We start from the raw sequence: 27028 nt of genomic DNA, 5'->3' as shown, positions 1-27028 counted from the left end.
TTACATCGTAGGCCAACAATACATTTAAGAAATAATAGATAATCTTCAACACAATGAAACATTGTGGTGTGGATACCAGCAACCTCTTTGTATGTGATTCACTTTGATTAATTCTAATAATCTTATTGACCTGATGAGTGGAGCTGCACAAAAGGAATGATTACTTTAGTAGGTCCACATGAAGATGCCTTGAAAGCTGAAGACTCTAGTCAGAGCTTAAAGACAAATTCATTCTTTCTTGAACACTGAAAGCTTCAAACTGCCACTTAGGGAAGTTTTCAATTTGCTTTTTTGAAGTGGAATTTCCTAATTTGCTTTTTTAAAAAAATCACAACCTTTCCTTTTCTTCATTATTTGTCAAACAGTAGTAATGTACTATGTGCTGTAGCTGCACAGCCAATATAGCATAAACCCTGTCTTCTTTCCTTTTTCTTTAATCTATACACATGCTAATTTTCAAACTGCATAAAAAGAATCAGTATCTTTCCCATTTCCTTCTTTACTTACATTTTCCCTCACTCCCTTCATTCTTTTTTCTGTTCTTTCCTATATAATGTCTATCTCCTTTCATATATTATTTTCATTTCACTCTGTCCCCCAACCAAATATGCAGAACCAAGGGAGTTATGAAATAAATAATTTGGTCACTTTAAATAAAACTTCTCACTGATAAGATGCTGTCCTAAATCCTTACAGAACTGACAAAACACAACCCAAAGAGTATTTAGATATTATATCCTTGCCGAATTTCCAGTTTTCTGCAGTCTATATTTTTAAAAAAATAGTTTTCCCTCCTCCTACCCATCTTCTTTCTTTAAACTTAGAAATAACTAAAAAATTCTTAACTGTTAAACCATTAAATCCTGACCTGAAATCAAAATACATTTCCATCACCTTCATCAACTCCCCTTTCCCTGCAAATGCTACAAACAGTACTTTGTAATGAAACCTTTAGAACCTTAAAGAAAGGCTATAAAATGCATTATATTCACAAGAATATCCACATCTGTGTGCTGCAGCTGGCTTCTAAGAAGCTGCAGCATTTTCAGATGCTAATGTCTCTTATCTGAGCTATTGTAACTGATTATGCAAGATACACCAGTCTTTCTCAATACAAACTAAAACTTGCTTGCAGAAAATTGTTTTACTTGTTACTGAAAAAGACACTGTCAGTTTCTCCCAAAGCAGAAAAGATAACTAAGGCACTAAGCAATTTTGAAAACTACTTTAGGTATTTCACATGTGAACAATTTACTGGGAACTGTGACTAGATCTGAATGGATATGGAATATTTATCAGGGTTCATATTCACTAAATTCGTGTCGATAGTTGTCACTCATATCATGTCATTGGAAATATTGAAGAAGGAGAATTACAGACATCACTTATCCCAAGTTTTCCTTGATTATTATTTCTTTAGATATCACCCCTGCACATTTACATATTCAGAACAAGGAAGGAATAAAAATATTACTTACTCAGCACCTCACCTTAGAAAGCAGGGCCCTACTAAGAAAACCTGGACCCTGAGTAAAGAATATATTTACTAACTGTTTCACTTCATTCCATAAAAGAATAGTTAATAACATAATACTGGGAGAAAATTTTATCTAACTTTGAGATAGACCTTAGAGTTTAGTAGATACATACATCCTGTCAAATTTTGCAGACCTTTTAATAAATTCATGGGCGTCTATGATTTATAAAATGAAAACCAAACACACTTGCCGTGTTTCATAATGGATCCATTCCCTGGGAATGCTTGGAGCAATAGCTGTGGTCCTCACTGGCAAAAGAAGGTTGCTGGGGTTTTTGTTCATGTGTTTATAAACACCACTTTCTACTATTTTGTAAGAAAACCATAGGTAAGAACAGATATACAGATTTCTGGTTTGCCTCATGTATTATTTAGAAAAGCATTAACACTTCTTTTTTTTTTTTTTTTTTAAGTAAATTCATGTTTTGTGAATTAAGGGGAAAAAAAGACCACCTCAAATATTAAAGTTTGAGTTGTTCTTACAGGCTGATAATCAAGAGGAAAAGCAGGAAGAACTCAATGCCTCAAATTTGCTAAGGAGTCAAGATCAGCAGGCATGGAACTCTACACTTTCATTTTTACAGAATGGATTTTTAAATAGGAAATCTTATATGCCATACTTATAGATTCCAGCTGATAAAAGAACATACATTTTAGGTTTTTTAAAATTTTTGGGGGGGATGTCTGATATGTACTTTGTCAGTCCTCTGAATATGACTGCAGTTAGAAACACAGTATTTTCTGTGAAATCTTTAAATCTAAACAACACATGCAAAGGAGGTGCTTAGTTGGCAGAAAGGTAATTGTATGGGATCCACAAGATGTTTGATATTTGTCTCCATTCCATTTTGGAAAAAACTGTTTGTGAGAAATACAGGGTAAATAAGCAGAGCAAGAACCTCAGTCCTCAGATACTATATTTATGTGCACATATACATAGCCTTGTGACTCTCCTGTGGGCAGAATGCCATTGACTTTTCCATAACGTCAAGCAAGTGATTTATGTGATCAGGTGAAGACATGTACATGATATTTTTTTCAGCTCATTTCCTCTCTATGTCTGAACTTTAATTTAGAGATAAATTTAAGTTTCTAGCAGCCAACCCACATATTGTTGCAGACAAATGTTTAATGTTTTGGTAATATGATTTAAGCAACTCTCAAAAATGTTATTTCAGTCCCAATTTTGCAGATGACATCTACCTGTATGAAACACAAAGATGTTGCACTGCTTAAACCCCTATCTCCTCTCTGCAAGAAGTGTGAGTGCATTGCTGTGGTATACAAACCCAGTGTAGGCCTAATCAATGTTTCCATAAAGAATGTAAAAATATTGCACAATAGGCAGTTCCACAATATTGGTATTGGCCAAGCCATATGTAGTGCACTGAAGCAGAAGTCTGAGTAGCATGAATCATTTGCTAGGTAGGACTTTGAAAATCTGAATCAGCAGGATTAAGATGAAGAACAGTTATTCCAAGTCTAAATAGATGTTCTACTGGTTATTGTGCCAGTCAAACAGCCATCCAAAATGGGGTGTTTTCTGATCTACTTTTTTCAATGGTGCAAATGGATGACACTACAAAAATCCTCCCCTTACTCTGCAAGGAAAAAGACACTTAGACTCCGAATTCATGAGATGGAGACAAAAATTTCATCATGCTAATGACTGCCCTACAATTCAAAAGATTCAATTTCAGTTCAGGTTTTCTTTATATCATGAATGGATGCTGTGGGCCTTGAGAAATTCTGTCATTGGGAAGTCCTTGGCTAAACTAAGGATGTGCTTTGAAACTAAAATGGGTATCACTTCATAGTCCACTTCTTTGGACAGTAATGACATACATCAACTGGAAATGGATTGCTTTGTCACACTAATCCAGACCTGAAAGCAGAAGAAATATAGTGGAAGACTTCTCCATTATGCTGCCTTAAAGAGGCTCTCTCTTCCCTGAAGACATTCTTGGTACAAAGCATGCATGAGACAAGGTTTGCTATTATTAGTAACCACTCTTTTTGATGCCTCCTCAAAATGTCTCAGAGCTGTTAGAAATAAGGTAATGAACACTGTATTTAATGAACCAGAAAATTCTGTAGTTATAAACTCATTTTGTTGTAAGTCCTCATTTGTATCTGAGTCCTCTATATAAGAAAGTAAGGAGAACTGTTGATGGAATTGATAGAATTTGTAGAAGAATAAAACAGTGGATACTGATGAAACACCAAGATCTGTAATTTTAAAGGCTGATGTCTCTTTTTTCCTTCATCATGTTCTGTTAAATTCATCCAGCAAACCAGAACAAAATGGCAAGAAATCAGAAATCACTAATAAATGCTGTGCACAGGTGAATTTTATTTTATTAATGACTTATTTATAAAGAAACCAAATACAAATTGTAACCCAGATATAAATCAAATAGCACTCAAAGATTTATCTTCTCCTCACCCATGGCCAATATCTACTAATGGACACAGCAGACAACATGAACACCCTCACGAATCAGGCATCTTGCAGTTCAGTCCATCTTCTGATCATCTGCAGCAGGCTGGAGCAGAGCAGGATCATGTTCCAAATTGAAGCTAATCTCTTGTGGCCTCTCAAATTCAAGATACACTCCTTGAAACCAGAGTTTCTCTTTAAACCTGTTTAAACAAGGTCAGTTAATATTGCCTGTATTTTTAAACGGTGGCAGCTGCAGCATTCCCTTTCATAAGCAACACTGTAGTGGGTTGGTATACACTGTACTCTGTGGTCTTGAGACAATACAAGATCAGAGATCAAATAAAGAGTGATTCCAGACAGAATGTAAAATATGCTAGAACTTGCCTTACTGACAATAACATATAACTAAAGTGTCCTCTGGTTATTAAGAACAGAGGAGAAAAATGAGAAGAAATTTGACCTTTCTGCATGATCTACACTTTTTAATCATACTGAATTCTCTATGTGCCATAAGTAAAATTAACATGATCTTGCATTTGATATTTTTGCTTTGGAATATCTGCCACCTCACAGCAATACAGAAAAAACCTGAACAAAATATATGGGATCAATGCTTGATCAGGACATGAGGGAAAATGTGCAGGCAACTTACGATGAAATGAGAACAGCTTTTGAATTAACATATGCAGTAATTTTACTTTCCTTTTACATTTTGGTCTATGTCTAGATAGACAAACCTCAGGAATTTAAAGACAAAACAACATTGTTCTTTCTTTTTTCTATGGATTTTTGTCATAGAATGCACTACATATGAAAAGTTCAGAAAATATTCAGACACTTTTAGGCAACAAATGCATTTTTGTGTGACCAGTGTAAACTTAACATTTTGAGCAGACTGTGAAAGACTAGCCTGACAGCAATCCCACAGATTCTCAACCACTTTCCTGGGTCACATTAACCATCACTTCTTTAAAGCCACAAGACTCCTGAAGCCTCTTTTCTATTACATTGCTCCACATACCTTCTGGAGAGAAAGCTATTTTATTGGATCATCATGAAACCAGCTTTTCACCATAAAATAGTCTTGCCAGTTTCAGAGCTGTGTAATAAACATTATCTATAGAATTGCTCGGGTATTTTCTGTTGAAAACCTCTGACAGCAAGTCTTATTTTTATGTACACAATCTCTTCCTAACCCCCACCTACATCCCTATGTTAACTCATTTTATCTGATGTTTCCAGTGAAACAGTGAACTAATAGTAAACCAGATTAGTAACAGTCACAGGGTATAAAAACTCTCTTATCCCTGAATACTCAAAAGACAAGCAGTTTTAGCACCATAAACTACAGCAGGCTATCAGAGCCTAAATTCAGGAGGCAAGATTTAACCTTGTGCAAGAAGTCACCACAAGGACTATTGACTTCATGTGTCTTATTTAATCTTCTGAAATTGCACAGTGGGATGCTTTATCATCTTTAATCAATTAATGAACAATGACTGTTCCTGTGCTATTAGGACTACTACATATTCTTCTAAATAAGATGCTTACCTAATGGAAAACTTTGTTGACATATTCTGTTATTGAAACTTCATGTTAATGCAGTTGTATCAATTTGAACTTCTGGAATACTTCGTATCTTTGAGTTTATCAACCTTACATTAATATCTACATTAAGATACCTAGATTTTAAAAAATTATTTCACTAAACTAAATACAAACTCCATTCTCTATTGTATTACAAGGTCTTTCATCTAACAGAATTGCCTACCTTCTGATGAACAAGTAAGTGTTAAAGGCAGTCACGCATCATGCACTTCATTTACATTATGCAAAAATTCATAAGATTAGTGTTTGATGTGTGCTTTGTAAATAAAGGTCCTTACAGCTATTGGAGTATTACAAGATGTAGCACAGAGTAAGATGCAAGTTACCTTACTGGGAGATGTTTAGCAACTGGTCTTTGATCTTGCAAACAATGTGTGTTGTGGGCTTGTACTAGCTCAGTTGTACTGGCATTCACTTCTGAAAAGTATTTATCTTCCCATTTTGATTTAGCCTGAGTTACAGTGGAAATTTCTGGGGTTTTATTTTTCTCTGAAACAAAACAGGTACATTAGTAAGTGGAAACAAGGTGCTCATTTAATATGGCAACAACTTGCCTACAAGCATGCAGCTGGCAGGATGAATCACCTATCACTGTTACGAAAGCAGAACAGTCTGCCTTTCCAACTTCATTGCTGGCAACACAGATATATTTCCCAGTATCAGCAAGGACTACATTTCTTTTTAAAAGGTAATAGGTATCTCCTAATTTCTCAATCTGTAAAACAATAGAATGCACATAGATTATTAGTAGCATAAAGCAAAATATATCATCTTTCTCTTTATTCCTGAAATAAATATTTCAAGAACATTAGAACATACACTGATATCTCCAGACACCACTTGGATATCATCCTTCGTCCAGCGGACATGTGGTTTGGGCTTTCCATGTATAGTGCAATGCAGGATTAGATCTTCTCCTTCTTGTAGAGTTGTATGTCCAAATTTTTGTATGAAGTTTGGCTGTTTTCCTTGTACTGAAAAAAAATTATTCACTGTATTTTAAAAGGCACAACTAAAATCATTGAAGAAAAAATCAGCTCTCAAAGTTCACCACATTGCATGCCTTTACTGACACCTGGAATTTAGCATAATTTGTTTGCAAGACAGTTAGTACGCAGACATCATCTATCTATATATTATAAAGTTTGTTGAAACACATGGATATTAAGGACCTAAGAATCGCATGCATTGGCATGGTGATATTGGTTCCATGGTAATGCTAAAGAATCATGTTCTCTGTGTAGGTAACAGGCAAATCTATGTAGATTATTGTGCTTCAGTGAAGGTGGAAGAGTAAATAATCCACACAAATTTAAAGTGACAAAGTCAAGAGAGCAAACTTTTGCATTTAGTGCATTGTTGTACATCACTCTCATCACTTTTTTCCCTTATTCTTCTAGTCAAAAAAATGTTACTGAAAAATTAAAAAAGATTGATCTATATTTGCAACACTGATAAAGACCAGAATGTAGCCTCTGTACCATTTTGATCTAGATCACAGCTTTGGCCATCATCAATGCTGAAACCATGTACTAGCAGATCATCCAGTACAAATTTGATTGAGATCAAGGATGGGCAAATAATTGTATTTCTATTGCAATAACCAGAGCACATGAGATTGAGTTTGTACTGGCTTCATGCCAGCTGTGGGAGGACAGATGACATCTGAGCCAGTATGAGTCCTGGATAATACAAACTAAACCATCAAAATTGTTTGAAGAAATTTCAATCATTAGCGTCAGTTTATACTGAATCGAAGCATTGCTTTGTGTGACATGTAACTTAATGAGCTGTAAAGCTGGATTTACTGGATCACTGTACCTGATCACCTGAGATTCCACTTACATTCTACCTCCAGGGCCACAGTAAAAAAGACAACGACTTCAGGTCTTAGACTAAGTATTCTTGACACAGGGAATACAAAGCAGAAGATGTTAACATACAGAAGCACACACAAAGACATATGCTACAACAAAAATGAACACTTTGCATTCCTATCACATAATGTCTTGTTCCTCTTTACTGTAAATTGTACCTTGTGACAATAATCTTTAACAAAAGTAAGCACTGGCCTTCTCAGAAATGTAATGTTATTGAAATGTGTGATAAATATCAGAGCTTGAAACTCCTCTCCACTATGGCAGCATTAGTCCACTGTTTTAGGACAAAAATTTTTTCTTTATGCTATCATGAAACAAAAATCAGCATCTCTCACAAAGGTGCCCAGCAACTTCTAAACCCAAATACAGTAAGACCATGGCTATTTTTGCCAAATGTGGGACTATCAGCATGGTGAGGCATTTTCAGCCACTGTATTAATAAATCCTCTGCTTAGGTAAGCTCTTGCAATAAGCTTTCAAGCTTAGTTTAGCTGCTTTTTCATTCTTCCCATGTACTGTTGGACTGAGGCTACAATATAGAGCAGAAGTACGTGAGTTTTACTCTCATACTCTTGCTAACCTAAGGTCTGTATTAGCCAATCCCAGCAGCCCAGACAACTCACTTCTTAGCTGTTGAAAGTTAGCATGTGCAAGCTGCCACCACCATTGCATTACATGCACCTGAAGCACAGAAATTTGGGGTCTGCAGCTTTGCTTCAAGCAAGAGAACCAAGCTTACACCCCTGCCTCCTCTTTGCATACAGCTGGCAATAAGTCGCAAACAGTGAATGATTAGCTTATATTCCAGCAGAAAACATTAAGTGGGCATCAGCCACTCCTTGTGACATTTTTGCCAGGATTGCATTACTTGTGTGGGTTGTATTACCTTGTGAAGTCAGGTTGCATCTCATACCAGGATGATTTTTACCATTTAAAAAAAAAAAAAAAAAAAAAGAAAATAATCTGAGTGGAATGGTGATAATGATCAGAGCCCATTTTTATTTTATATCAGTATGTCAGCAGAACATAAAAATGAAAACGACCAGTTTCCAGAAAGCAAAGGGAAAAATATGTGCAAAGAAAACCATGAAGTGACAGTTACAGCTCTTTAAGGCACAGGCTAGAACTTAAGATGGAAACAAAGTCTACTGTAAAAGAAGAGTTCACCCTCTGACAGCAACCTTCAAAATAGAATGGATGGTTATATTTCACCAGCGGCTTTCCCATGATATCATAATGAAATATCAGAATAAGCTAAGATAACTTGTCAATTAAAAATTATTTCTTGACTGGACATTTTCTTGCATTGTGGAGGGAAAAAAATTCAGGTAGTCAGTGGTATGAATTTCCACTCTGATGGCTTCAGTTAAGAAGTTTCTCAAATATTAAACATTAAGTAATTTGTAGGAACCAGTAGAGTTCTGCTACAAATGGAGGAACCAGCAAGGAAAACTCAACAGTCTGGAGCAATGAAAAAACTGCAGGTGGAGAGATCACCTGCATCTGGCTTTATCACACAACTTTCACCCCTACCCCAAGCCTCTCACACACAGGTAGTAAGTACCAGGTCAAGCCAAATTGTTTTCAGCAGCCACTTTTTATTACTTTGCTTCACAGTTATTCTTCATCTATTTACTCTGGGCATGTAATTTCCATTCTCTGATGACTTGAAATGTGAATTAGCAAGTTTAACATTTTCCCCCATCTTCTCCAAAAATTTAGGCTAGACTGAAATTCACACCATGCGGCTCAGAGACTTTGAATTTGCTCAGCATTGCTCTAAATTAAGACACTGCACTTTATTTTTTAGAGATTTTGTCTCAGTCAAGCTCCTAACACAATCACAAGGAATTTTTTAAGAAATACCAAGTACATGACCCAACTGATCTGAAATATCCATCATCCAGAGCTCCAGTGTCCTCGAATACCATAGTGTAGATTCATTAAAGGAACTCTTGAGCAGTAATTTTTAAAGACACAGCTCCTCTGAGCCTCAAAAGATACACAAACACAAAAACGACTAGCTTATCCTAGCAAAGTCTCCAGAGAAATGTCCAGAAATAGGCATACCTTACCAGTCATTTGAGAGAAAACCACCTTCTCCACTGCAGCTCCAGCCACATCTGATCCAAAGCCAACCAGGGGAATGCCTCATCCTCCCTTTGCCTACTGACTCACACATGGGCTCTCAAACAGGCTGCTTCTTTTGAAAAATGAAAATAATTAATCCCTTTCCCCTCCAAACTCATGCACCTTTTGTAAATACCCCTTCACACAACTCCATATCTTGTAGTCAGGCAATCTCATTCACTACTTACTTTCTTAATAGGTGTCTGCATATGGGGAAGGAAGAAGGGAGGTTAGGTTAATAATATGCCTAAGTGTAGTATTTTTGTTGCAAGGCCAGAGAGATTAAAATTTAAATCTGCTCTTTAAGAGAGCAATCTGGAAGATGTAAACATTTTGGGGTCTTGAAGTAACTGTAAGTTTAAAACCGTGACTGTGATGAGGCGAACTCAGCACTGTAAGAAAGTAGTAGAACCAGAACAATACAGAGCACCTAGATGTACTCCCTGCTTCTACAGTATCACAGAATCATCTAGGTTAGAAAATACCTTGAAGATCATCTAGTCTAACCATTAACCTAACACGGACCATTCTCAACTACACCATATCCCTCAGCGCTATGTCAACCCGACTCTTGAACACCTCCAGGGATGGGGACTCCACCACTTCTGGTGGAGTAGCCCATTCCAACGCCTAACAACCCGTTCTGTAAACAAATGCTTCCTAATATCTAGTCTAAACCTTCCCTGGCACAACTTGAGGCCATTCCCTCTTGTCCTATCACTTGTTACTTGGTTAAAGAGACTCATCCCCAGCTCTCTGCAACCTCCTTTCAGGTAGCTGCAGAGGGCAATGAGGTCTCCCCTCAGCTGCCTCTTCTCCAGACTAAACCACCCCAGTTCCCTCAGCCGCTCCTCGTATGACATGTGCTCCAGACCCTGCACCAGCTTCGTTGCCCTTCTCTGGACACGCTCAAGTAATTCAATGTCCTTTTTGTAGTGAGGGGCCCAAAACTGAACACAGTAATCGAGGTGCGGCCTCACCAGTGCCAAGTACAGGGGTAAGATCACTTCCCCGTTCCTGCTGGCCACGCTATTTCTGATGCAAGCCAGGATACCATTGGCCTTCTTGGCCAACTGGGCACACTGCTGGCTCATGTTCAGCTGGATATGGTTAAAAGGAGGTATGGTTAAAAGGAGGAGCAAGTGAACCATGCACAACATGAACTATAAAAAAAAAGAAGTGGGGGGAAGCATTATGTTGAAATTACTGCTGAAACAGAATGAGTGGGGATTTTCAGAGAAATATCAGTGTATCATGAGACTACTATCACTCTTTTTTAAAAGATTATCTGAACAGAAAACAGCCGAAATTTTCCAGCAAAATTTTTTCAGCATTCATTAGAGTCCTTAAATAAAGAGTACTTAAACCCAGACTGCCAACACAGCAGTAATCAGCACTGATTACACCTTTGTTTACAAAGCAAAGCATTAAAACCAGTATCCTGCTGTGTATCTGGTGTCTCTAATCTCTCCCTCTTTTTAAAATCTTGTTTCTTACAGAATTAAAAATGTGGCTGGTATCCATATACCCACAAAAAACTGTGCATTTAAAACTATTCCTGATTTAAAGTAGATGCAAAACCATACTCACAAAATCAAGTTCTGTTAATCTAAAATTCACAGAAATGTTCAACTCTCAGAGGAGATGTTTAATGAACAAAGGAATTATGTACTTCTACAAAGACTTAAGATCTACAGATGTGCTAAAGCAACTTCTGGCCTTATCTTTATAACTTTTTGCATTTAATAATTGTAATATCTGACAACATTCAGATGCAAAAACGACAACATTCTCAGAAGTGACAAGGTGTTTTGTTTTGACTTTTTATTATTTCACAGCATCTGTTATATAGCAATAGCATGAATGCCATAGTTGTGTGTACTCTTGAAAACAGTAGTGTACTTAGATTTTTAAAAGTTGGATTTATTTGCATCTCATTTTATTCTCACAAGTCAAACTTGAAAGATCTTATTTAAGATTTAAATAAAAACTCAATTCCAGGATTTAATCCAGTAGTAGGAAGCTTATTTTTCACAGATAACATGTTTGAGTTAAAATGAGAGTGGATGCAGTGACACAGGAGCTGATCACAAGCCACTTCAGATGCTTTTGAACCGAGTAACAAAACTGAGGCTCACTTTCCTTAGAAAGGCAGTTGATTCGGATCTTCCATATAAACTTTAGACACATATAATCTTAATCAGGGTGTACAAAGAACTCTGCATTAATCTACCCTTCCCCTGTGGAATAATTTTGTTTTGTTTTGGCATAGTTGGAGACACGATCACCCTTGACATCTTTTTTTCTGTGAGGGTCTATTGAAATCTGTGTTACCTAATTTGCCAGTTACATCAGGCATTTATGGTTCAAGCTGGAAAGAGGGTTAAACTCACCAAGTGTGGCATTTCACTACCATTAAGCTTTTGTAGTTTTGTGGGCAGAGGGCAGCTTTCCTTTAGTGCCTTTCTAGATAGAAGTGGCTTAAAAATATCCTTCCTCAGTCAATAAAATTGAGTATGGGTGCTGTTTCAACATCACATCATAGCAATGAACAGTTACAGGGGCATTATGTCAATATGCTTCCTCATCTGGAAAGCCTTCCTGGAACATATAATCCCAAATCAAGTCTCAAATAGCAATGCCTTAAAAAGTCTAAGATAAACTACTTCTGTGTCTTGTTCAGTACATGAACTACCAATAGTACTTTCAAAATATGATTAAAAAAAGAAAAGAGATAAGAAAAATGCAAACTTCAGCAACAAGTGCCATTTCACGAACTATTTAAACTACAATTCAACAGGAAAAGAATCAGCATTGTATTGATTTTAAACATTTTTCTGCTAAGGGGACAAAACATAAGTATACCTGATTAGACATATGCAGCATGATACAGACTCAGAATTTTACTAAAGGCAGAATATGTTTGTTCATAGGCACACACAGCACAGATTTGTAAATGATGGAATAAATTTTACTCTCTCTCTGAGGCTTCTCTTTAACTCCTCTCCTCTTAGAGGAAAGATGACAGTACTTGTTATGCTTGGAACTGGAAGTGTAAGCCAAATTCCAATAAAAGGCTACATCACTGGCTATCTTCTAAATAATATTAGTAAAGAGCTGGAATAAAACCCACTTGGATTGAAAGCTGAATCTCTTACTCCTACACAGTTTTCTAAACCAGCCTTTTAATCTGGCTGTGAAATTTCAGGTAAAGCAAGTTACTGAGATCTCTCCCACTAGTTTTAAAGCCTGTTAAATGAAATTAACAGAAAGAGATTTAATGCAAAATTGTATGAGGGAGAAGGTCTGCATGCCTGCTCCCTTGTAATACCCTAGGAGTCTGGATGTACATCAGGAAGCCTTATGAGGGAGGGAAAAGAGTATGTTCCCATAATCTGTGTAGATTTGCCCAGTAGTTCTGTGTCTGTTTGTTGCCTTTTTAACTTGTAGAGCTGATTATCATAAATAGTGAGCGGTCTTTCTGTAAGTGCCAGCAAGCAATCAGATCCAACTACAAGTCTAGATCCAAGATACCTCCAAGTCCTGCTCTATGACACGATGAAAAGGCCACATCTTGTTCTCCTGTTTCAATAGAACTAGAAATGAGTTTGGGATGAATTTTTCCAAGCAGGGCTGAAATCCTAGCTGTATCCCTGCTTTCTGAAGGATAGAGACTCACCTTGCAGTGTTGTTTTGCTCAACAAATGGTTCTCCTCCAACCAAAAAGGTCAAATGCATATCTCTGAACTCATGCACTGACCATATAAAAAAGACAGAATAATGATCATTCTAGCACTGAACTTTCCATAGTCTTCAAGATGAAGGATTCACAAGTTAAAACATAGATGCAGCTTTGAGTTCAGCATCTGTAGAGCTACAATGTCTCTTTCTGTCACAAGCCTTTTGACAGTTAATGCTTAATTTAAAGGCCTAATTCTGGCAGAGACAAAACAGAAGAGGAAAGAGAACATCTCTGCTTTCACTCCTGTTTTTTTTCTGTGCATATATTTAGCCACAATACTGAAGGCAAAAATGCCTGGAAAAGTTACCTGAGTATTATATAAAGTTACTTAGAACATGTCAAAAGAACATCTATGTTTACTTATTTTTTATGAATTATGTCAACTCTTAGTAAAAACAGAGGATTAAAGGGCAGTCATCACCTAGAAGACTCATCTTCGAATAGATAATGAGTGATATCAACAGGATAGTTATCAAGCACCGGCAGCTCTGCAGCAGGCAAAACCTTACAGCATGTAGGAGAGGCAGTTTGGTTTGTTCTTACCGCAACATTGCTTAATGTACTGCTTATGCAAGTCAGTTTGCTCACATAGTTTCTTTGCTGTATGTTTTTAACAACCATACATAAAGTCACAAGGGCAGAAAAACACTAAACTGAATTTTACTTTTATGAAAATTGAAATATTTGAAATCATACAGATTATAAAATTAGCTTTACTGTGAAATGGAAAGTACAGTTTAGGAAAATAGGTGATTTTTATACCTGAGAAAATTCTTATGAATGAAATTTTTTAGATGACCTAAATTAGAAAGTTATTCATTAAGGGTAATACCAATTTTAGTTTGAATTTACTTTGTTCCCCATCTGCTCACCACCTCCTCCTCCTCCTGCTCCCTCTCTTATTGCTGTGAAGTTATATTCCCTTAAGAACTTCTCATGTTTCAAAGCTACAAGAATTTTAATAAAGTTGCAGTCACTGGGCCAAAATATCTAAGTGTCAGTCTTCAATCTCACTGACCCCCACCAATTTGCAATATATATTCTGTTCATAACATGGTACGCAGTCAAAGGCTTACTTCATTTCAGCAAATTATGCAAGAGAAAGTAAATATTTACTCTTTATAAATTTTCCACATCAATGCAGTTATAATATGAAAGTTGCAAGTCAAAGATGCAGGAAAAATCATGCAGCTGTTTGTCAATTGTTTTTACTGTACAAATACAAGAAGTACTGTAGCTAAAGAATGAAGTTACATTTAAGGATTTATAAACAAAATCTTCCACTGGCACAGTTACGTCATTGTTATCAAATATCTAAGCAAATTACTACTTTAACAAAAAATAGTATTTCTGGTTGTCCTTTTCAAGAATAAAATGCAATATGTAGATGAACAAAATTCTGCTTTGGATTTACTGCTTTGAAGTTATAGGAGAATTCTATTTGACTGAAATAAACCAATTTTTTTTTCTATGAATGCACTTTTGAGTATTTCCCCAATTTGGTTGATTCTGTTTGAAATAAGTGTGTTGAAAATTTTAAACATGCACAAATGCTTACTTCATAAATTATTTTCTCTCGTCTTATACTAACAATTTAGTGGATTATTAGAAATATTTGTATCTTTAATTTTATAAGAAGGCAGAGAAAGTATCACAAGCATCTACCTAAGCAGACTGGTATCTTGGAACGTCTCATTTTGTAAACATTTGGGGTTTCTGGTCTACTGTATACTACGTGCCACTTACACAAATCCTGATGATTCTGGGTCAAATCTTTGTTGCGCAGACGATCACAACTCTATTGGAACTACTGCAACTTTCATTTGTGGAGACTATCTGCTGGGCTGCGACAGATTAAATCTGATCTATGCTGGTGCAATCATGAATAGTACAATTTCTTTACTAAGAAGCTTTATCCTACAAATTTTTTTTTTAAAAGTGTGAGAAAAATGTGGTTGGAAATAATACATTTGATGTTTAAAAACCATTTCAACACCCTCCACATTCCCTCCCCAAAAAAGGCATATCATAAAATATACATTGATCTGAGAACTCTACCTGAGTGCCTTGACATTTAATACCTGTAACCATTAAAACTGTTTCCAACACTTTGTAATGTCAACAATTTTTAGAAAGAAAAACTGCCTCAGATTCTGGAAAATCTTTGTAACTTTTTATCTCACCATCACTAAGAGAAAGGAAAATAAGCACATAATACTGGTATTAAAGAAACAAGTAATATATCGAAGTGTGACATAAAAGTGGTTTGGTACAGATTGTGAAAGATGCAGTGTAAGGAAATAAATTTAACGTTGTCTTAGCGTGTGAGAATTAAGTCCAGTGCAGTCAATATTGTACTTATTTTGTGAATAGCCAGTACATTAGTGATATGCTAATATAGATGACACATAGCATTATCCCGTCTGTTCTTGTAATAGGTGGCCTGTTACCTTTCACGTGGAGAATGGCACTTGATGAGATAGTGCCGTTCAAATTTTTAGCCCGAACAACATAGAGGCCAGCATCTTTATCACACACCTTCTGAATGAACAAAGTATGCTTTGTCTCCTTTTGTATAAGCTTTAAGTGCTCATCTGCAGTCAGTTTCTGGCCCTTCTTGTACCTGAAGCAGAGAGTCAGTTTTCAAGTCAGATTTATATTGCTGTATGCCAAGCAGAACTTCACAAATTCAGACAACCTCTATAATGCTACATTGACAGCAGAGATAGAGCTCACTGCTGTGTTCCCATTCCTCAGTTTTCAGGTTATATGTAAATACGGATGAATATTTAAACAAATTGCTGGATAATATGTTCTTAATACTAGAAAATGTGGTTCTGAAAATGGTCTTCAATGGACAAGTCACAGTTATCTCACTGTAATACTGGAGAGTAGCATGAAGGCCTGGGGCCTCAGGTTTGCCCTGAAACATGTTTGCTACTAAGGCATTTAGTCAATCCACATTCAACTCATGAATAGGCACTTAAAATGCAGAAGCAATGTACAAACTTTCTGAACTTGTGTCTGCAGTATAAAGAACAGCCAAGGACCTGCTTCTTCGCCGCAGCCTACTTAAAGTTTACTTAGTTCACATCACCAAACAGGATAGAACAATGTATCAGGAGTTACCTCAGAAAACTGGTGTCATGTTCTAACACCTGGGGATCTGTCACCATGTATTGGTATTAACTCCTGATTTACAAATTGGAAGTGAGAGAAAATTCTGGTTTTTTCTTGCCTCATGATGTTTCAGCATAAGCTACATTTAACCTAACACAAACACAAAAATGCTTTTCCACATGTATATCCAATAAAATGTCTACATCAGTACAAATTACATGGTATTGGTGAAGTTTTCATTACAAAAACCCCACATTTTTGTCTGTTTTCATAAATTTCTAATTTGCAAAATGCTTTCTGTTCAATGTTATTTTTCAAAAGTCCATATATCAACAGTGTATATATTTTTGAGCTAAAGTAATGTTTTCTTATGTAAAACTGAAGGTACCTCTTGTTTCACCAATAATGTTCCTCAAAGTGTAGAATACCAGGATTTAAAACAAAATAACTTTATTGATAGCAACACAGTATAGCACCAAGGCTGCAGTGTCCAGTATTTTTTTCAGTGCCATAGAAGAAAATTCAGCTTACTAAAAGCTTACAGTTTGCCTAATTCTTTACATGTATAATAACAACCTTAACACCAAAACATTTCCAGTAAGAGGCATATCTAATTTTAATACATTAAAAGAAAGTCCTCCATTGTGAAAGTCTAATGGAATAAGTGGAGAAATGGCAAGTGAGATAAAATTTTAGGAAAATATGCCAACACATAGCAGCCTACTACCAAAATCATTGAAATTGTGCCCCTCTTTCAGTCTCTATTCCCTCTGGCAGGGAATTGCTAAAAAGTCATCTTAAAATATGTTTATATTACATCATCTGCATTTCTCACAAATGCAGTATAAACCAATCTAATTAGACATACAGCAATTCAGAGAGAGATAGAAAATGCACACAAATAAGTAACACTGGCTCTCTTAGTGTAGATATTTAGGTTATGCAGATATCAGTTTTTGACAAGTGACTCACATATATAAATGTGTGTCTCTGTCTTTGTAGTGGCTATATAAACATTTTAGCGTGCACACACGTGTATGTGTCTGTCCGTCCATATATAGTGCCAAGATCCTGAGAAAATATGGGTGAATTTACTTAAAGTAAATTTGGAGGGTGCATTTGTTTTAAGAAATTATCAAACAAGTGGAATATCATATTCCAGAATATAAAAACTATATGATGTGTTTGCTTAGAAAACAATGGATATGCTTGCAGTAGTTTAATGCTCTCATTATTTATAAAATTAAGTACAGAGAGATTATTTCAAGTAGGTTAATTGTCAAAAGCAATTTTGCAGGTGGGAATCATGCAGAAGTGTGGAGTAGAAAGGATACAAGGCATTTGTTCTAGTCTATAGATTAATTAATCTGGTTATAATTGGTTCAAGGTGTCTTGCTAATAGGTATATTTACTACTTCTCATTATAAGCTACCCACCATGTCAGTGTAGGCTCTGGGAATCCCGTTACTTCTACTTCCAAAGTTACTGGAGAACCTTCCATGACGGTTTTGTTAGACAGAAGCTGGGAGAAGTTAGGCGCCTGTCCAGTTAGGCTGGCCATGCTGTTCTTTTCTGATGAACTTTTAATCTCTTCTCGGGTGACCATCTGCCTCGGACAGCTTCTGGTGGCGTCTGATTGAAACACGAAACCTGAGAATGCATCCAGCAAAGCATGCAGCCTGTCCTGGGTTTTAGTACAGTTATTCAAGTCATGCAATTGTTCTTGTGTTTCTGCCATGCTTTTATGAAGTTCAAGGTGTTGCAAATGTGTTTTGCACACTTCACTCATCACACTATATACTGGTTTGGCATTTATAGTGCAGGAAGCAGTAGTAGCTTCAGATATTCCTTGTAAGCTGCAAGTCAAAGGAGATACTGCTCTGACTTTTGGACCAGAGTCTGCTGAAGAGATACAAAACTTCTCAAACTGATCTGATGGGTTTTCCATTCTATTATTTGCAGCATCAGCATAAGCAGAATTTGTTAAGAGATCAGATGCTTCCATCACTTTTTTAATACTAGTGGATTTCTGCATTTGCAAGCTATAGGAACTGACATGCAGACTATGAGAACTACAACAACACTGCTCTTCTAGCTCTGTTTCAGAATGTAAGAGGTTGGATTCTGGTGTCTCAGAAAGCGGTGGCAAAGAGATATCATCAGGTGATATACACTCATATTCATCTCCGGAGGGTATTTCTTCTGGCAGGAATTCAGTCCGCAAACTATCCTCTTTGGCTGAAGATGACAGCTCTGTATCCTGTGAAACAAGATCCTCACCAGCTGGACAGATAATTGGAGTATCAGCCAATTTATTCCTCTCCTTAAATTAGGAGGGGAAAGAAGAGAAGGGAAAGAAGAAGAAAAAACAGAGAATGAGTTATAATTCTATGCATCCCCTTTTCATACAGAAGGTAGCAAAAATATTTGAAATATTTCTTCTAATTAAGCTTAATGTATTCTAAGGAGCAGGAGAAAATACATGGAAAGGATTATTCATCAGAAAATTCTGCAGCAGCTAACTGGAATTTCAAACTCTTTGAATAGATTCTAGCAGATATTATTATAATTATATATAAGAATTTATTATAACATTAGCAATAAAAAGCACCTCTTTCTATAAACAGATGTCAATACCTGTGGATTTCCTGTAGGTGCTGTTTATAAGAGCATTTACAAGGGGAAGGTGGAGGAGAAGTTGGCCTAAGGTCTGCCCAGGGAGGTGGTGGAGTCACCATCCCTGGATGTGTTTAAGGGTCGTTTAGATGAGATGTTGGGGGATATGGTGTAGGGGAGAACTTTGTAGAGTAGGGCTGATGGTTGGACTCGATGATCCCAAGGGTCTTTTCCAACCTGAATGATTCTGTGATTCTAATTACATCTAAATGGGTCATAGTTACATAGCAATAAAAATATATTAACAGCCAAGTACCTGGACTGTGATTCTTAGAGAGTCAGCAGTCATGTTCAACTGTTACAGAATCAAGCAAACATCTTTAAGATATTTTCTGAGCCTTTTATATTTCCCTCATTTTTTGCCAGGTGTTTGTTTCAGGATCTTGTCCAAAAATTACCAGAAAACAATGTAAAATTATTTTTATATTATCTCAGATCTAGAATAAAAAAGATAAATCCCTCTCATCACGTTTCAAAAAGAATTGAATGTGGCATGAGTGCATTAATTTTAATCACAAAGCATTAAAGACATTATCTGATTTATTAATTACTTCTCTGCCTCTTGATCTTTATATAAATGTGTAATCACATATGCAGGCCTATTTCTTTTGTGTCAGGGCTCTCAGCAAAGGTGTCCATGATGTTTTCTTATGATATTCTCTCATTGTTGAGTTCTATACAAAAATATATAATTTACTAAGCAATGTTTCTATCACCTATAAAGTGTTCACTGAAAGCAACTAGGTGATACACTGGATGTCATTGCTTTCCAAACCATGTCTCTTTAGAAGTATCCAGGACAAAAGTGCAGCGGCACATTCATTTTGGCTTTCTTTTTGCTTTATTGCTCTAAATATAACCTAATAATCAGTGCACAAAATTAACAAAATAAAAGTAAAAAGAAGTATTAGAACCTCACATGTGCCCTGGTTCTGTAGATACAGTAGTTTTAATATAGATGTTTTTCTAAGTTATACATTTATTTCAAAGCCATGTGATTCATGTCAGATCCACGAATGAATGGCTGGAAGAAAGTTGGGATTTTACTGTCTATTTTACTAAATAATTCAATTCAGTTGTAAGATGAAGTTTGGGTATTAAATGTGTTTTCCACAAGTATCCTGTGATGAAGTCTGACCCCCAAAGTGTCTTTCAAGTATAAATGTATCATGGATATAAACATGATAAATTATAAATGACACTTCAGTTTGGTGAAATGTGTCCATTTTTCCCCTTTACAATTACTCAGAAAACAATAAATACTAAGTTATTTCTTCCTTCTGCACATATTCAATTTCTGAATTGGGGCTCTAATTATTTATAAACTGTTCCTAAGAAATTGTTATTTTTAGGGATTAATTCCAGTATACTCAGACAACATGTTTTTCTAGGTTTTGCAAATTTGACTGTCACCCAGCTGTTTTAACCTTAACAGGTTCTAAGTAACACACTCAGTTTTAAGCCTGACCAAATTTGTAAGTCTTTCTCAAATGAAGCTTTAATAGGCACTTCAGTAGCAAATTCTGTCTGAACAGCACTAACAAATTTAATAAACCAAATCTCATTAAATATTAAGAAGTTGAAAAATTCTTTAGAATGTTACATTCTGAGCAGGTACACTTAAAAAACATAGATCAAAATTTCTGAAAGGACAGGCTCTACTGTCTGAATGAAATCAATGGCCCAGATTTATTCTGTCTATCAAGGAGTCTATGTCCCTTGTACACACAGTGGCATACATTTGGGTCACTAAAGGCCATGACCATGTAGGAATCTTCCAGTGTCTAATCTAGGATCCTAGTGCAGGGATGTGCTGTCAGTTTCATGGTCACCTCACCTGGAGATGACAGAATTGAACAGTTATTTCAGACATTGCTGGAAAATGACCCCAGGGAAAATGCTGGGGAAAAGAATGACAGGTGGGCAGCGAGTGAGCAAGCTGTCACACAGGCTTTGGCAGCATGAAGACGTTCAGCCCTGGTGTGCCACCTGGGCTCAAAGAAGCATGAGGATAAGTGTGCCATGAGAAGGTCTAGGTCACTTTTTAGAGGGTGATATTTAATACTGAAGCAAATTAATACTGCAAAACTTGCTTGCAGAAGTATAGACAAAATTAGAGACTTCTGGCCCACTAGACAAGGGTCTGGGGATGGGTCAAGTCTTTCCTCAGAAAGGATGGAAATGGAAGACAGAAAAGTTCAAGTGAGAAGAACCTGCTACTTCTTTAAGTGAAGTATGGAATGATGAAAAGGGTGGAGACATCATAGTTGCCATACTTCACAACTATGCGCTGTTTCGCATATACCCTCGACTTCTCCCCTTGGCAGCCGAGACACAGTCTGATAAGGACTGATACAGCTGTGGCCTAGAAAAATAGGAAATAGGGCTATGGACATCTGCTGGGTGAGGTGGTTCTCCTGAGGTTGGCTCTTTGGAACAGTCACAGAATTTTGAGTGAAATCTGGGCTCCAAGTCAATGGTGAAACTCCCATTGACTTTGAATGGAGGTAACAAAATTAATTAGGCTCGATTTTTGGCTCATCAGCAGATGAGCAGAACATTCTGTATCGAACTGAAGGGAATGCTAATATTAGTTGAATTTCTACAAAACACCACAATTTAATGTCTTGTAGTATTGGTCTATGTTTTGGTCAGCTTGCAAAATGGAAATTTTAGAGCTCTAGATCAATTACCAATGTATCCTACTTTTCTAAAGACTTAGATATATTACCACCTACTCCAAATTACCAAAATATTTCACGTAGTAAATTATTTGCATTTACATCCAGGATTCCAAGGCTTCAACATGTTCTTTAAGCTAAAGGAATTAATCTCATAAAACATAGGTTTAGTTTTGTACTGCCTGTATTCCTAAGACTACATTTATTCATTGACTAATTGGAACCTTTCATATTCATTTACTGTATATCCATGAACAAAACATGCTTGTCTGCTAGGATTTTTATCATTCTAAATACATACCCAGTCTTTCACTATCTAATTTCCTTTTGTGCATTGTCCCCAACATGCAACCCATACTTTGGAACTTATTTATGATCTCTGCTGCAAGAAATTTTGGCAACTGAAATGTAACCTAAGTGTTTTAAGGGCAGGGTGAAGACGACTATTTGATGCTGAGTTCTGTTATTTATTTGACGTATAGTGGTATACAGCAGATTATCTGTGACATCATGTCATACTGAACTGCTGACAGCCATAGCTGTGTTCCATCATGTTTTTGCCATGACTTCTTTCCTGTTATTCACAGTTGCAAAACTGAAGCAACTCTGTTCTTGCTTTGCATTGGATTTTTGTGATACTGTAAATGAGAAGACAATCAAAGCCCACCAATCTATAACAGTGTGTGTCACTTCTGAGAAGCAATGAATTAAGGAGTAAAATTCCTTTGAAAGTACACAATGACCATCGATTTAAAAAAAAAAAAAAAGAAAATCAACATGAAGAGCAGATACCTGTTTAGTGTTGGTAGGAAACAGATTATTGTTTCTCTTCTCAGTAATGCTTTCTGAATTTGTAAGGAATTTACCTGATGCCATCTGAAAGAAAAATGTTTAAAACTCACTTTTCTTTCCTGATGAAGACCTTAACAATTCAACAACGAATCATAATTTCCACCATTACTTAGTTCAAATTCTGTGCTACGAGGCTTCTCTCATAGCATATTACTTATAAATCAAATACTTTCACAGCTTATCTCTAAGGGTTATATGAATATTAGGGCTCCTCTATTACTTCCTACATTCCCTTAAGTCTTATTATAAAGGAGAGGGCAGAATGTGCTCTCCCCTGAGGAAGGAAGAATGGTCACAAAGAGGACATCTACATTAAGAATGGGGCAATAGACCAAAGGAAAATTGGTGAAAAATCATGAAAATAATACTATTTTAGAAAAGAAAGAGAGATATATAGGCAAGTAAAAGAGATATATAAGGCAAGTAAAAAGAAGCCTACAAAAATTAAAACTCATAGGGAAGAATATCTGGATTGGATAGAAGGCAAAGGGGTAACTAAAAAAAAATTGAAAGGAAATGACCAAGACTATACTGATAACACCCATCTTAAGAGAGGCTTCACAACTGAAAAGCAAGAAACCTTCCAGCAGTACACAAAGCCTTTTAAGAAACAGAGTTCTAGTTTAAAAAAAATAGAAATCTAACAAACCTGCTGCTTTTGTTCCTCTGGTTTGTCTTTCATAACAGCCTCACATGCTTCTTGACCATCTCTTTCTTCTTTTTGAACAGTAACCAACTCTTCAGAAAACTCATCTTTCTGCCATGTTAAAAGAAAGTTAAGAAAGCTTATACACAAGAGAAGGTAACAATTGTTAGCTACACACTGACTTGTGCTCTGCACAACAGAATAGAAAAAAAATAAGTGAAATCTTATCTAAAACCTGTCATCAGCATAGGTATAAATTGCTTATGGCAAAAATATGCAGCATAACCTGAGTCATTCATTCCTGGACAAGCAAAGACAATATTTTTCGAAGCTGAGGGGATCTTTTCTGAAGCAGGGAAAGTATAGGACACCTAAGACTGAGGAACTCAAGTGGTTAGTCAAGAATCTGAGGAATATTAACCAATTTGTACCCAGCATAATTAAGAAAAAATAAAGGATTAAGAAAGTGACACTATTAGGAAAAAAAAGAGGATAAACAACAAAACCTTAAAAAAAACCCCAAAACCAACAAAACCAAACAGGATTTCAGGAAAAGTTTTAGGGAGGAAAGAAACATTTGTGAGTCTCTAGAATCTTCAAATTTGTCTAAAAGGTGGAAATGGGAGAATGTGTTCTAAGCATAAAACATAACTAGGCAGAATTTGTATTTGTTCATGTTTTCCTCCCTCCTTCAACTTCCTAGCTGGACAGTCCATAACCACTCTGAATGTAGTTAACTGTACTTTAGATCAGCTACTTTACCATTCTTTTTGGCTAATACTTATTTCTAGCTTAAGCCTCAAAGACTGCACAACTGGTTACAAAGTACTTCCATAACAGAAATCTGGACAACCATACTGTATTTTATGAAGACTTCATGAATCCTTTAAAATTGTCACGGAAGAAATCTACAGATTTCGAAGAACATCACAGTGGCACAACATAAGAAACCCCGAAAGTTTTATAGTTACAGTTTTGTGTATTTCACATCTTTAGCTGTCCAGCCAAAAGTTACAGTTCTAAATAAGTTATTATAATAAAGTGCGGCATTATTAATGTTGCATTCTAGAATCAAACAAGTGAAAAACTCTGTGTGATCTGTTCAATCTATTTTTTTTCTGAAGTAGTCTTATTTTGCACTTGAAAAATGCAGGAGTTGCTTTCTTCTAACATTCAACAGCTATATAAAATCAGGAAAGATTGTGCAATACATTTCCCCTTAATTTGTTACATTTTAAAAGTCACAGGAAGTGAAACTGAATTCATTGTCATGGCATTCCATACTCATGGGACCTATTTGTGTAGATAATTGGCTGAATGATTTATTCTTCATAAGACACAGACATTGTCTATTGAGATATTCTGGAAAAGTGCAATAAGAATGTTAGTTTGAAAATATCAGAGTACTATATATTATTAAGAAAAATCACAACTTTCATTTGAAAAGTTGCAGAACTACTCTCTATTGCAGAAAATTAATTTATAATATTCCTTTTGACTGACTTTTTTCAAAGAATTAGCTAAAGGTTAAAGTAATCAGTAAATAGTTTATGATGGTTGGGTGTGAAAAAAGCATTCTCCAAACAACTCTGTTAAAGAAAGAAAACTTTACAATTAGCAAAATCAACATAAAATATTACAATAATTTTGAATTCCACTTCACTTTAAAAGATCCATATTATGTTGAGATAGCAAAAAAGATCAAAGGTTCAAGCCCTGTTTTGACACAACCTGGGGCTGCTGTCCTGCACACAATAGCATTTATGTAACACGTGGACTGGGAGAACAACTTTAAAAAAACCTAACTGGTGTTTGCATTGAAGTTTCTTTACGGTAACAGTGCAACGCAAAGTCTTTCCATTCATGTAATGATTTTTGGAACTCATTTGTATTTTTGACATCTCTTAGTGCTTTTAAGTGTATTAATGGATAATTTAAGTGTTCATCAGATTTTACAGTATAATTCCGTCAAAGAAAAGTGAAACAACATACAACATCAACAAGAGCAGGATATGTAAGCATCTTAACTCTTCCAACTTCACAGAAGAATTAACCCATCAGCTATTGCTACATGTGGGAGATTTCTGATGTATTGCTTTGAAAGCAGGGGGTGGAGTAGATGGAGCCTTTATTACAGAAATCTAGCCCTCTCAGCTGTCTTCCATAATTCCTCCTCAGTTGATAAGTTATACTTAATTACACTTACAGAAGCTTATCAGAATATGAAACTAAAAATGTTGTTGTTCTCTTTATGTTATATGCCATGTTTTTCTAATTTAAATTACTTTGGTTTTAACACAACTTGGGTTTTGGGATGATTTTTCTAATAGGGAACCAAGCTAGGTTGTTTGGCATTTTATAGATCTAGCAGTTACCCATATTACAGTACCAAAGGAAGAAGAAATATGAAAAAAAGTATTTGTCTAGATACTCAAAGAAATTGTGACATCTTCCCCTTAAGGTTACTTGAAAGCAGTAACAGTCCTGAAAAAAGTCAAGAAAAAGAAATTTAGGAGGAATATTTAGTGCACAAACAAGTAGCACTTCATTGATTCATTATGATCATTACCTAAGGTAGTGGAAAAGCGAACAATTAAGAAATGTTTCATACTACCATAGATGATCCTCAGTTAAATGTACTGATTCAGATACTAAGCCTGGTAAGTTGATACACATGCAATACCTTCTCCAGATAAAAAAAAATAAAATACCTTAATGTCCTTAAGTTCTCTCAGAGATCTACACAACTCATCAACAGAAATAATGATTTCTTTGTACTTTAAACTGGTTTTTTCAACATACTTCTTTCCTTCTTCAGTACCTACAAAGGTAAAACATGAAAGCAGAACAGAATGGCTTAAGCAGATGAATAACAGCATACTTTGTAACCCCAAGATACTACAATAATTACATGTTTCTGTGTTTTGTTTTGCTGAAGGAATTCTGTGATTGTCATTGTAGGTCTTCTGCTAGGCTTCTCCTTGAACAAAGCTACTTCTACCTGGTGAGTGATACTACTTTAAAAGATGTTAACCTCCAAATACAAAACAAAGGCAGGATGGATAAGCTTTCTCCAATGTAACGACTTAAAAAGCACAAAGCAGCTTCTTTCTCCCAATGTTCCTAACAGCTGGTGTCAGGAATCTATTCTGTCAGCTTCTTTCCTACAGACAGGAATGTTTAAAATATTGAGAAGGTTAAAAAAAAAAAAAAAAAAGAAGGAAAAAAAAAATCTGTGCTCTTTAAATAGTCTTTATAACAATAAATTAGAGGAATTTAAAAGCACAGTTTGACCCTGTGGAATTTTTTTCAGATTTACTACTTGAATTGATAAGCTACAGTGTATCCTTGCACATTTGGATGGTCACCTTATCTTTGGATAAAATAACCTCAGCAAGTGTATAAATATTACAAGTGGGAGAAAAAAAGCAAAATCTGAAGTTAGTTAACCTTCATTCTTTCTGGTCAACAATGTTCCAAATCAATACAATTGCAAATAACAGTATTTACATAACAATCCATATTTTTTGCTACTACAATGCTTAAAAGAAAGTTGGCACTAGTTATTCACAGTGTTAACGTAAAAAAAATCACTCAGCACTGAGGTATATCACTGTAATATACTTTGACTTCAAAGGCTTGCCTATTACGAGATAGCATAAGCCATGAAGTCTTCATTCCAAGCTCATAAATATTACAAGGACATTCACACT

General features: G+C 35.8%; 1 protein-coding gene across 7 annotated transcripts in view; it reads right to left on the bottom strand.

The window, feature by feature from the left end:
* Positions 1 to 3870: 3870 nt before the first annotated feature.
* CCDC141 (coiled-coil domain containing 141) overlaps positions 3871 to 27028 on the bottom strand; it is a 96454-nt gene continuing 73296 nt past the window's right edge. For 3 of the 7 annotated variants that reach the window (XM_074873077.1, XM_074873078.1, XM_074873083.1), the window contains 9 exons: positions 26027 to 26136; positions 23319 to 23426; positions 22610 to 22693; positions 17897 to 18783; positions 15791 to 15963; positions 6408 to 6562; positions 6174 to 6303; positions 5915 to 6077; positions 3871 to 4180 (listed from right to left, as the gene is read on the bottom strand). In XM_074873077.1, the coding sequence (XP_074729178.1) occupies positions 4054 to 4180; positions 5915 to 6077; positions 6174 to 6303; positions 6408 to 6562; positions 15791 to 15963; positions 17897 to 18783; positions 22610 to 22693; positions 23319 to 23426; positions 26027 to 26136 (1937 nt within the window). In that variant the 3' untranslated portion in view covers positions 3871 to 4053. Of the gene's footprint in view, positions 4181 to 5914; positions 6078 to 6173; positions 6304 to 6407; positions 6563 to 8445; positions 9672 to 15790; positions 15964 to 17896; positions 18784 to 22609; positions 22694 to 23318; positions 23427 to 26026; positions 26137 to 27028 lie in introns of those variants that run through there. The other 4 variants (XM_074873079.1, XM_074873082.1, XM_074873080.1 and 1 more) reach the window with 4 other exon arrangements.

The sequence above is a fragment of the Strix uralensis genome, chromosome 6 (genome assembly GCF_047716275.1).
Source record: "Strix uralensis isolate ZFMK-TIS-50842 chromosome 6, bStrUra1, whole genome shotgun sequence".
In the NCBI taxonomy this organism is placed as follows: domain Eukaryota; kingdom Metazoa; phylum Chordata; class Aves; order Strigiformes; family Strigidae; genus Strix; species Strix uralensis.
The sequence above is the reverse complement of the archived record's forward strand: the minus strand, read 5'-3'. Positions and strand labels throughout refer to the sequence as shown.